General features: G+C 41.9%; 1 protein-coding gene across 4 annotated transcripts in view; it reads left to right on the forward strand.

Moving 5' to 3' along the window:
- Positions 1 to 6,088: 6,088 nt before the first annotated feature.
- POU2F1 (POU class 2 homeobox 1) overlaps positions 6,089 to 12,589 on the forward strand; it is a 256,011-nt gene continuing 249,510 nt past the window's right edge. Inside the window, exon 1 of one of the 4 annotated variants that reach the window (XM_077156862.1) lies at positions 6,089 to 6,568. In XM_077156862.1, coding sequence (XP_077012977.1) covers positions 6,508 to 6,568 — 61 coding nt within the window. In that variant the 5' untranslated portion in view covers positions 6,089 to 6,507. The remainder of the gene's footprint in view (positions 6,569 to 12,589) is intronic. The other 3 variants (XM_077156863.1, XM_077156866.1, XM_077156867.1) reach the window with 3 other exon arrangements.

Here is a 12,589-nt window from a genome sequence, read left to right on the forward strand (position 1 = left end):
GTTATAGGACTTCTGTAAAGTGTGGTTCCCAGAGCTGAATGACGTAATTGGGGGCCCGTGTGCATATGTGAGCCATAGACTGATGCACAGAGCTTGGGGTGGGGGTGCAGGGTGAGGTTATGCGACACTATGGGCAGGGGGCAGGGGTAGCCTGGGTATGGAGGTTAGTGCCCACAGCCTTTATGTGCTGGCAATAGCCTGCAGGGAACAGGAAGGTAGTGCCTGGGAGGGGTGCAGGAGAGTTGGGTTGGACTGCATTTGGGGTGGGGGTGGGGTAGGAATGTGTACTGGGGGCTGGTGGGGTGGGAGCACCTGGAGCACAGAGAGTGGGAGTGGGTGACGGGGTTCAGGTGCGTGGGGTGTGGGGTGAGTCGCTGATCATGAGGCTGTGCTGGTGAGAGTAGCGTGCCCAAGGAACACAGCCTGGCTTCTTCCTAGTCCCCGGCTTCTGTCTGTGCACTCCCGCGGGCTCTGCCTCTGTACCAGGCTCCAGCTTTCTATCTCTCAGTTCTTCAGCCTCTCAGTTCCTCAGCCTCTGCAACCAGGACTGTCTCATGCAGTGCAGAAGGCTCTCCCAGGTCAGCCGCACTCCTGAATCACCACCTCAGTCCCCCTTCTGTCCCTTCTCTAACTTTTCCATGGGGCAGGGCTAATCTCAAGCTACTCTATTCGGCTACTTTCCTGGAAGGCCCTAACTGGTTTTTGACAAGGGTTCCAAGTACACTCAATTGGGAAAGAATAATCTTTTCAACAAATATTGCTGGGAAAACTGGATATCCATATGCAAAAGATTGAAGGGGGACCCCTTTTTCACACCATATACATAAGTGAACTCAAAATATATCAAAGATCTAAATAAAAGAACCAGGATCATAAAAATCCTACAAAAAAAATGTAGGGAAACATCTTCAAGATTTTGTGTTAAGAAATGGTTTCTTAGACTTTACACCCAAAGCATAAGCAATAAAAGAAAAAATATATAAATGGGACCTCATCAAATTTAAAATTTTTGAACTTCAATGGACTTCATCAAGAAAGCAAAGTGACACCCTAAAGAATGGGAGAAAATATTTGGAAACACATATCTGACCAAAGTTCAATTTCGAGAATCTGTAAAGAAATCCTATAACACAACATTAAAAAAAGATAAAGAAGCCAATCAAAAAATGGTCAAAAGATTTGAACAGACATTTCTCCAAAAGAAGAGATAGAAATGGCCAAAAAGCATGTGAAAAAATGCTCAAAATCTTAGTTATTAGGATAATGCAAATCAAAACGCAGTGTGATACCACTTCTCATCCATTGGAGTGGCTAATGTTAAAGAGATATCACGTATTGGAGAGGATGTAGAGAAAGAGGAACACTCATTTCTTGTTGTGGGATATGTTAAGTGATAAGAAACCACTTTTGGTGTTTCTTTAGAAAGTTAAGTACAGAATTACTGAATGACCCCATAATCCCAATTCTAGGTATATACTCAAAAGATTTGAAAGCAGGGACTCAAACAGATATTTTCATACCAATGTTCCTAGTGGCATTTTTCACGATTGCCAAAAAATGGAAGCAAACCTAGTTTATAGCAACTGATGAATGGATAAGTAAAATGTGGTCCATACATGCAATGGAATATTATGTGGCCATGAAAGTGAATGAGGTTTGATACATGTGACAACATGGATTAATTTTGAAGATACCATGTTGAATAAAGTAAGCCAGACACAAAAGTACAAATATTATATGATCTCATGTATATGAAATGATTATTATAAGCAAATTCATAGATTAAGAAACTAGAATATAAGTTACCAGGGCCTGGATAAGGCCAGGGAATGAGGAGTTAAAGCTTAGTTCGTAGAGAACTTCTGTTTGGGGATGATGGAAAAGTTGTGATAATGGATAGTGCTGGTCGTGGCACATATTGTGAATGTAATTAACACCACTGAATTAAATATCTGAATGTGATTAAAAGGAGAATTTTTACATTATACATGTTACTAAAATAAACATAAAAAAAGAAAAAAACAGACTACGGATTAAACAAGTAGAACACGGGCTTGGAAAGTATAGTAGCAATTAGTGGAGTGTCATGTATTTGCTGACCCTGAAGTAGAGTGGGAAATGGGCTATGTACCCATCAGATAGTTCTTAAGTGTTATTGATAGGTGTTTTTGATAAGTATTGAATTGTAAATAAATTTCAGTATACACTTTCTGAGAATTACAAATATTCTACACTGTGTATTTTAAGTGTAGATACATAAGTTGCAGCAGTCAGCAAAAGTGAATTTGACATCCCTTAATTAACGTTAAGACATAGCAACAGGATGCATTCATTCCTTTAATAGGGTCCTCTCCATTTGCCTAAGGAGAAGGAGGACCATGGGAATATCTGACACAGGATCAAAATCTTTCTTGGAAAAGCTTCTGGGTACACTGTAAGACATGGACAAAAAAGGGGATCATAGTCTCACTATTTCATATCCAATGCTTATGATCATTTTATCTTGAAAACTTCTTAAAGATTACTGTTGCCAAGCTTGCTTTTCTTCAAGGAAGTATCTATAGTCTATCTACTTTAAGCAGTGAAAATCTTGAACTCCAATATAGGTCAAGCAGAGCCATTCTGGCTGAAGAGCAGGTGGAGGGGCTTGGTTTTCACTCTACCTTAAGATAGGCCCTGTTTAAAAAAAAAAAAAAATTGAACCTAAGGGCTTCATGGAACGTGATTTGAAGGCCTCTGCTGTAAGATAAATTAGTTTTTAAATCACTAAACAAATTGACTTGCTATATCGGAAAGTCAACTTTCATGAACATGTGAAATAGTGGAAGAGGTTTATTAAAAATGAGGATTTTAAATTTAGTTACCCAGGGCAATTAAAATACATTTCCCAGAGTCTGGATTCCTTAGTCTTTAATGCAACTATGTGGCAGCACCAATAGTTAGCTTTAGTGCAAGGAAGGCTGTGCCATGCTCAGTCTCAGTACCAGGCTTCTTTTTAGCCAGAGAAGATCTGATCTGCTCGTCCCTCCTAACATGTTCTGGTCTCTCAAGCGTGATGTCTGTTAAGAACAACATCACTTCATGGCCCAAGAATGCTTCAGGAATTTCAGTCCTCATATCTCTGTCCAAGCAGCAGGAAGGAAAATGGAAGAAGAACTGAACATACTCCATTTGAGAGCGCTACCAGAAATCCCACCCAAGAACTCCTTAGAACTGAGCCAAAATTTAGTCACATGACCATATCTAACAGTAAGGGATACTCGCATGTTGCACTTTAGAAGACACACTGAAGTATTACCACTGCTACTAATGGAAGGGATGGATTTTGAGTAGGTAACCAGCAGTTGCTGCCACTATGAGAAACACACCGTGCTATTTCATTTCTTCAAACCTGTCCATGTGCTATTCTTCATCCCCAGAATACTCTTCTCCACAAGGTCAAATTAACTATACCCAGAAGCCACTTACTGGAAGACTTCACTTCCTTCCCTCCAGTCCATCCAGGCAGAAATAACGAACACGCCTCTCTCTAGTACTTCTGTTCAGAGCATGTTTGTATATTTAATTTTATTTTGTAATGTATCATACGGTAAAATTAACTTTGTTTATGGATTTTAACACGTTTTAATCCATACATCCTCCATAATCAGGGTTCAGAACAATTCCATCACCCTCAAAACGTCCTACCTTCCTACTCCATATGGTCAGACCTTCTCCCACCACTACCCCGTCAACAACTGACATTTTCCATCACTACCGTTTTATCTTTTCAAGAATGTTATACAAACGGAATTATACAATATGCAAGCTCTTGTGACTGGCTTCTTTCTCTCAGCATAATGCCTTTGTGATTCATTGAAGTTATTGCTTGTATTGACAGCTCATTCGTTTGTATTGCTGAGTAATATTCCATGGTATGAATGTACCACCTCTGTTTATCCATTTATCTTTACCTTTAAGGCCTGTGTTTGAGTTCAGCTCTACTGTTTGTTTAATACTGGTGTGCCACTGAACAAGTTATTAACATCTCTATGCCTCAGTTTTTGCATGTTGGAAAATTTTGATAAAAAGATTATCTACTTCTCTGGGTATTGCGAGTATTGATAAAGGAATTGATATACGTAAAGTGCATATTATATAATAATTTTATTTAACTAGCCTGTGACTTTGCTGAGGTTAAAGAAGTATTTTCCTCATTTCCCGATCCTTAGCACCTAGTGAGGTTCGGAACAGAATGCAGATGTTCATCAATATTACTTGAATTAGTGACTTCATCAACTTTTAAAATAATCCCAACACTTATAATTGCATATCCATTATATTTAAATTCAATAAATATTTATGAGCACCTACTATGTACCAGGCATTGTACAAGGCAAACACAGATATTTTCATTAAGAGGAAAATGAAACATTGATACAGACTATTTTAAACTATTTTTCTCACAGAGCTATCCTTCCTTAAATAAAAATTCATTCCACGAAATTTTTCTGTTATGGAAATGAACTAGTAAAGAATGAATAGCATATTCACTAGTTTCAATGACTTTCTGAAAGCCATATTAATTTACTTTTCTACCCAAAGAGCAAAACAAAGATTAAATAGAGGAGAGGAATTTAAATAAAGGCATTTGAGTTCTTTTTCTTAGTGATGATTTCAAATTCATTGCCCACAGAGCAGGGACAAGTACTCAACTTTGTTTCAAACAAGGTTGGTGATTCTGAGACTAACCCTATAATAATGCTAGTGAATATAATTTAGGCCGTATTCCCAGATTAATTGTAACATGATTAAATTTTGCATTTCCTTAACTGCCTGTTAGTTGGCGTGCTTGAAATAATTAGATTAAGGGTGGTCCAATTATTTGGTTCAAATAGTCCAGCACACCCTAAGGCTTAATTACCATGAATAAATCAATCCCACCCCAATTCATTGGCTGTCGCTGACAATAACTTGAACTGTATTTGCACAGTGTGAGGAATTCATTGAGCAGGCTAGGACTCATAATTAAAATTTTAGCCGTTAAAGTAACTGCTGGCTCTCATTCAGAGATTAGTTTTCCTTCATTGTAGAACCTGCAATTCTACCCGATTTAAACTTTAGTCACCTCTCTCTCCTCAAGACATACTAAATAGGGATGAATTATCTTTTACTTGGCTTTCTTCGACGTATATATATATATAGTTGTTATTTAAAACAAAAATAAAACGCAGCTAGAAAATCCGAGGGCTTTAAGAATTCGAAAAATAATTCGACTCGGGTCTTGGTCCAAGGGCACTTTTAACACTAAAGATAAATCTTAGCAACAATTTGACTCATAAAAAAGATATTTACAACAGAAAACCTTTCTCCACCGTCATATTTACTCTGAAAAAAACACAGCAAAGCAAAATCCATGATTAAGCTACTGCTGATTTCGTTGTTTTTACTAAGTCATCAGTTTTCAGCTTACTGCTAGGTTTAAAAGATGTTTCTAAAATCGAAAGGAAAGGGAGAAAAACTCTGCGCAGACTAGGAGGTCTGCTATTTGTTTCGATCCCGTACGCGGCGTTTGCGGGGCTTGAAAGCCAAAGGGAAGGGCGGAAATTGGCGACTTAATAAGAGGCCCGCTACAGAGCAAGGCTGCCCGGTGTTAGAAACAAATAGAGCAGAAGAGATTTGAGGCTAATTAAAAAAGACCACAGGACTCTAACCTTCGAGTTACTCGAGACCGGGTCTCCAGCGTTCGCAGAGTTAGGGGCGGGGATTATTTCGGATTCAAATTTAAAGCGGGCCGCCGGCGCGAGGCTCAACAGGTGCTTCCAGCCCGGCTCAGCGGCCCCAGCCCCCACGGGCGTTTCCGCCCTACCTGTCCACAGGGCCGGAAATTACCGAGCCCGAAAGCAGCCCTTTCATTGCTGTCAGTGTTTCAACAGCACGGAAAGCCTTAAAAATTGCACCGGGAAAAGGGACACAGGCGCTGGTCCGTCCACGAACCCTCCATGCATTTCCCTACTCTCGGCCGCTGTGCCCCCTCTGCCCGTCTTTCGCATGCCATTGGCAACTGTTGGAAGTCGGAGCAAAGCCGACAGACGGACAGGGCGGGAGGAGAGAGAAGTATAAGGTAACCCTTCGACCTCCACAGCTCACAGTCGGGTTACCCTTAAGCGAGGCACGGAGACGTAGCGCATGCGCTGACCGCATTTCAGGCGCGTGGAGAAAGTTGCGCATGCGCGAGGTCGAGACAGAAGATGAAGCAGCGGGGCTACGGGCAAATTGAAGGCGCTTCAACTACCGGAGAGACACCGCGGCCCGGAGGCGCGTGCGCAGAACGCAAAGGGCAGGGGTCCTTCCAAGGGGGCGGGCGGTGAGGAGGGCCGGCCTCGCGCGCCCCCTGGCGTGCACCCAGGAGAGCAAGGAGCGGGAGGGGGCGGAGAAGAGGGAGGAGGCGAAGAGGGCGGGAGGGGGGAGGGGAGCTGGAGCGAGGGAGGGCTTATCGACCGGGCGATTTTGGTTAAAATATTCAAAATGGCGGACGGAGGAGCAGCGAGTCAAGATGAGAGTTCAGCCGCGGCGGCAGCAGCAGCAGGTAATCATTACAGCATTTTACATATTCATATTCATACTCAACCCAGGCTCCCGCTGCCCCCCCCCGCGACTTAGCATAATTTATTAGTACTCAGGATTATTATAATTAACGGCGAGGAGATGGGGGGCCGGGGAGCACGGAGCCCCCGCCGGGCGCCGAGCGGAGGGGGAAAGAGGCTCGGAGAGGCCAGGCGGAGGAGAGGGGGAAGACAAGGGGCAAAGGGGGCTGCGATCTACCGCCCTCCTCCTGCCCCCGGCCCACCCTGCCGCAGGCTCGCCCGCCCGCGGGCACCGGCCCTCCTCCTCCGCCGCCGCCGCTGCCGCCGCCGCCGCCTTCTCGCCGCGGTCCCCGAACCCGAACGGGGCCGCGGGGCCGGGGCAGAGGGAGGACAATAAAGACACTTTACATATTCATAGCTGCTGGGCCGGCGGGGCGCGGCGGGGCGCGGGCGGGCGGGCGACCGGGCCACCGGGGCCGGGCGGGCGCGGGGTGGGGGGGCGTGGAGAGGGATGGAGGTGGCGGCGAGCACAATGCCGAGCAGGCGGCGGGGCCGGAGCGGACCCCGGCAGCCGAACAGCAGCACGCGTGCCCCCCACCCCCGGCGGGGGGTGGTTCTCGGCCCTCAGCGTGGGGGGACGGCCTGGAGGGCGGCCGTGGGTGCGCCCGGGGAGAACGCTTCGCCCGCACTTTGCCTCTGTGTCCGGGTCGGAGCGAGGCTGAGCCCGGGGGTCACGGCCCCGGGCACTTCGGCCGCGCCCCACTCGCCCCCCATGTGGCGGCCTGACTCGAGCCAGGCCTGCGCTGTAGGTGGGGGGGAGGGGTCGTGGGCGCTGCGAGGTCGCCTTGGGTCGGCGGGGGTGGGGAGTCCGCGTAGGGGTCCGCTTCGTCCCCACGGATTTGGACTGGGTTGGAATGGGACGCTCCGGGAAAGTTCCCTTGGAGTGGGGATGTTCTCCAGGGCCGCTCTGTGTGCCCGGGACCATGGGTCAGCAGCAGCCGTCGGTCCGAAAAAAGCCCTTTGCCTCCTGTCCGCCGTGGTTTCGCGGGGGACTTGGGTTGGAGGTGACTGGCGTTGACTGATCCAGATCTTTTCCCCTGCCCCTCAGCATGGGGGTGGGGAGACGGGGACCCTGGGGGGCTTCTTGTCCCGCGGCCCAGAAACGTCCAGAGGCCACCTGAGAACTCGCTTATAAAGGGTTGCCCTCCTGCTCCTGCCCCAGGCTGGCCTGACCAGTCGATAATCTTGACTTCCCCTGTCCTGGTGAGTCGGTGGGTAGGGACGGGGGTCCTCCTCCCTGCTTCTGTGCTGGTGTTTTCTTGCTGGATGCTGGGTCCTCTCTACTCTCTGCTTAGCCGAACCTCTCTCATTTGAATAATGTCTAATTCGGGGAGGTTTATATTATTGAAATGGCCGCCTGGCTTTCCCCGCCTCTCATGTTTAGTAATTCAGACCTTTAATAACAGCCACTCACAGCCCAACGCCGTGTTTATATTTTACATTCGCCCCATGTGCTTTTGTGGTTCGATATGATTCTTTTTTTTTTTTTTTTTCTTCCTTGGCAGTCCACGGGGCTCTGAGATCAAACCCAGGCTGTGCTGCGAAAAGAAGGGGAAGTCTAGGCCTGGCCTCCTCTAGCGGTTGCCTAGGCCTCACGTTTTCTGCCGCTTGATTTATTTACTAATAACTAAAATGACTCTCCCCCACCAACTGCCACACACATACCCCACCTCCGCGGGCAAAACAAACCCTCTTGGGGCCTTACCAGCATTAAAACAGCTCCTAGCTAAGCATCAACTCTGCTGGTTTGTTTTCTCTTAAAAAAGACTTTCTTACGGTTTGCAGTAATATTAGGCCTAAAGAAAAAAAACTCTTATTTCTCATTTTCAGGAGCTTATGAAATCTATTTTGGTTTAGTACAAATAAGTCACTTTGTTTGGGAGATAGTCCCACCCTCCTGACCCCTAAGTTAAACACTTTCAGGCTTTGCAAAGGTCTGCAGTATTTGTAAAACCAATACTGTCTTTTCTAGGATTCATGGAATAGCTAACTATTATAGAAGTTCCACTTAAACAGCACTTTACTAATTTCTCAGTGCTGTGTTCCCTTTCCAGCCTCTTCACTCTTCATTCCCATTTGAGATGGGGGCTGATACTAATTTCCTACTATGATTGTCATTGACTTGCTTATTTTAATTGTATCACTACTGAAAACAAAAATGGGATTCTGTTTTCTTTGAGTTTTGTATCATGGTTAAATTTGTGAAAATAGAATAATAAACACAGGCGTTGGGCCTACCTTTATCTTGGAATGTATTTCCCTCCCAGCATACTGGCGCCTTTTCTTTAAGTTGTCAGAATTGATTTTATGTTTTAGCTAGATTTAGGATGGTTGGTCTGTGAAAGACAGATTAACTTCTACTGTTTAGAGAAAGTAATAATCTTGATTTTTGGCCTTTACCTTGGTTAAGGTTTCATTTTTGTCTTGCATAGTTTTAAGTGTGTTTTTCTGAAAAATAGTATTGCTTCTCATTGGTAATTGTTTACCTCTGCTGGTGAAGGGAAGTACCGGACCATTGTTTGACACTAATAATGTTAAGTCTTTGAAATTCTGTTAAGGTACTTTATGGTCCTTTGAGAGCTACATATTTTGTGGGACTTCAGCTTATTTATTTTGTGGGGTCTTCAGCTTAATTTTTAACAAAATTATAGATTTGATCCACTAAAAATAAGCCAATTTCAAATAGCAGTTCTCACCATTTTTCGTCTTTCATCCCCAGTAGGAAGACCCAGAATACAGCAGGAAAAAAAAATCTGTGGCTTCCATGAGAATGTTCAGGTGAATGACTGCTTCAGAGACCTGAAGCATGAGGTCAGATGGACCAAAAGAAGTAATATGATTTCATGCCTTAAATAGCATGTGTGTTTGCACCAGATTCCCAAGATGTGGTCAAGCTGATGATGTCATTGGACAGAGGACAAGGTGCAGTTAATTTGATTTATGGTCCTGAGGTGAAGTGTAGCAGTGAAACCTTCTCACAGGGAAACCATTTATCTCAGGACAATTTCCTTTATAGCTTCAATTTAACCACTATGGAGGCTGTAGATATTTTATCCAAGATGATAAAATGTACAGTGCACTTTACAAACAAAATTTCACTGTTATAATTTTTGTGATACAGAAAAGAGTGGGGATTGTTAACAGGCCTTTTATTTTGGCTGGCTTTCTGTGTCATTGTAGAAGTGCATTTTCCCATATTCACAGATGGAGACTTGGGTTATAAATAAGTATAACGGTAGAAGTAATCCTTACGCATGCTTATTTTAGATGGGTTCTTTGTGAACCCCAAACTCCTATAGGAAACTGAATTTCTTAACTTAATCTGAACATGGCCCTAGCTAAAGAAGAAATTGTTTGCCTTAGAACCTGTTTCAATGAATAAAGTAGATTCAAAGAGGAGGAGGGCTGTATATTCTTTTAGGTGGAATTTATGATGTTTAAAATAAGATCGATTTTGTATATAGGAAGGTACGAGCTTTGAAAACTTTTTTTTTTTTAATAATTCAAAATTTTTCTTCATTTATCTCAAATTAGTCTGGACAAGTTAGTGTGTTTTGTTTTTGATTGACTAGTGATTTCCACTTTGTCCCATTGTCAGGTAATGATTCTACTTAGAATGTTTAACATATTGGTAGATTATCTTTTTAGGGATTTTTCATCATAGTATTAGCTAGTCTATCTTAAAGTGATGATTAAAATATCCTGGGAATATGATAGAATTGTGGTGCTTTATTCCTGATCCTAACTTCTGCGCCAAGCTTGGTAAAGTGTTTTTTAGTCCTCATAAGCTTACAACCTGCTTGTCTTCCTTTTGTACAGTATATCCCAGAAATATCCAGAAAATCCATTGTCACTCCCTTCTTAATTTGCCTCAACTATGACTGGTACTTTTGAATTAAAGTATTGAAAATTCATGTGACAGCTGACCAAATGTTTTTAATTTCTAAAGGACAGTGCTGCTTCCAAGCCATTACTGTGAAAGTAATTTTTAATGTCTTCCCACAAAGTAATTTCTAATTCCTGTCATTTTGTCATTGTCAAGAATCCCTATAGTCAAGGAAAAAGCAAATAATATTTGTTTTTCAGGTTTAAAGAGTGTATTCTGTCATATTTTAAATTTACTATTCTTTATATCTATAGCTAGTATAAAGCAGTAGGAAATAAAATGTTTCATTGCTGCTTAGGTTGAGGTAATTTACGCATTTGGCCAATGTATTTTGGAGTATGTTCAGGGCTCAGGATGTTAAATTGCTCTTATCAAGCCACTAAAGCTGTTTAATAGAACCTAAAATATCTTAGGCTGTATAATACAGTGGCTTTAATGATAAAGCTGGAAATTTGCCTGTTGTCTTTCATAAATGTTTTCCATTAAGAAATGATATCTGGAGTGTTTCTTGAATCTGTATTTCTTGATCTTGAGTTTAGTTGTGCTTTTAAAATTGGGCACTCACTTTTTTGAATATCTATTTTCTTGTGCTTGGAGGACTATAATAAAAAGACTCATTACCTTATTGTTATTGGTTATATTTGGGTTTGTTTTTAATATTGAAAACCCACAGCCCTGATCTTTACATATTAGTTTTCTTTCAAGCATTATTTAAATTAATTCTGTTTTTAAAAACTGTTGTATGGCTGTCTTTAATTTGTTCTTATTCAATAACATGGATTGATTTCATAGTTTTTGTTATTAGTGAAGAGTAATGGACAGGCTTACCGTGAAACCTAATTTTAAGCAGGGATATATTTTTCCTAAGGGAAGTGATTGCATTTAGAACTATTCAAATGAATATTGTTTAGAGAACAGAATAAGTCACAGACAAAATGTGCCCCTGTTCTTTTTTCCGATGCCTCTTTTAATATTAAATGCCTGAACAAACATACTGATTCTTTATTTCTCCAAGGAAATCTAATATTCGGCATTGCAATTGAAAATTAAGGATTTGGTTCAGTGATATATCTGTCTTATTTGAGTTTCTTATCTCTCCCGAATGAATTCTTTCTTTTTTTTTAGGAAGCTCTTCGGGCTAGAATTTTGCTTAAGTATTTTCTTTATTACAGTGCCTAACCTTTTTGAGTGGAATGAAAGATAATCCTTTAGGTTCACAGAAAATAGCAGTTTCCTTATACAGCTTCTTCTTTTGCTGGACTTTTTTCACATTATTGGCATTTTGTGAATAAAGATAATGGGATAACTTTGCAGATTTACGTTTCTTCATAGGAATAACTCAGTTTTATTTTGTACTGAAGTATTTCTAACTATGGTGTAAATTGGCACTGAGTGCTTATAAACTCTGCAGCCATAATAACAGTAGAAATAAAAATAGCATGAGTGAAGCCACTGCCTGACTTACTGATCCATTTACAGACTATTAGAATTTGGAATATCAGAATAATCTTGAGTTTCAGAACCTCTGATCTGAAGATGCTCTTTACACATAAGACATGTGGTTTATAGGGTTCTTTGTTTTTACCATAGATTGTTAATTTATTGCACATTGATAGCATATTCACTCTGTAGGTAAAAAGCCAGTCATTGTAACTTAAGGCAACCAAATGTTAAAGCACAAGTAAAGTATCTTATACTTCATGCTCATTTCTAAGATACTCCTTTTTATATCCTTTATTGAAAAAGAGAAGGCTTACGAATCAAAACAACAAAACAAAGAACCTTCTTTGTATACTTGGTGACTGATATACCTCTTTTTAAAAAAATTGTTTTATTTTTCTAGTTAAGCAAATGCTCAAGCTTTCAGTGTTGCCTAAATCTTGCCGATAGGGCTAATAACAAGTAAAAGAAGAAATCAGCAAACCTCTAGGTTTATCAAATCCTCTTTTGAAGAATTGAGCAGGAAACTGGATTGTTTGTCCAGAAGAGGATATATTATATTAATCTTTGAAAAAGACTATGCAAAAAAAGCATATAACTGTAAGCTCAATATGAGCGTTTGTAGTAGCTTTGCTTA

The sequence above is a fragment of the Tamandua tetradactyla genome, chromosome 4 (assembly GCF_023851605.1).
Source record: "Tamandua tetradactyla isolate mTamTet1 chromosome 4, mTamTet1.pri, whole genome shotgun sequence".
Taxonomy (NCBI): Eukaryota; Metazoa; Chordata; class Mammalia; order Pilosa; family Myrmecophagidae; genus Tamandua; species Tamandua tetradactyla.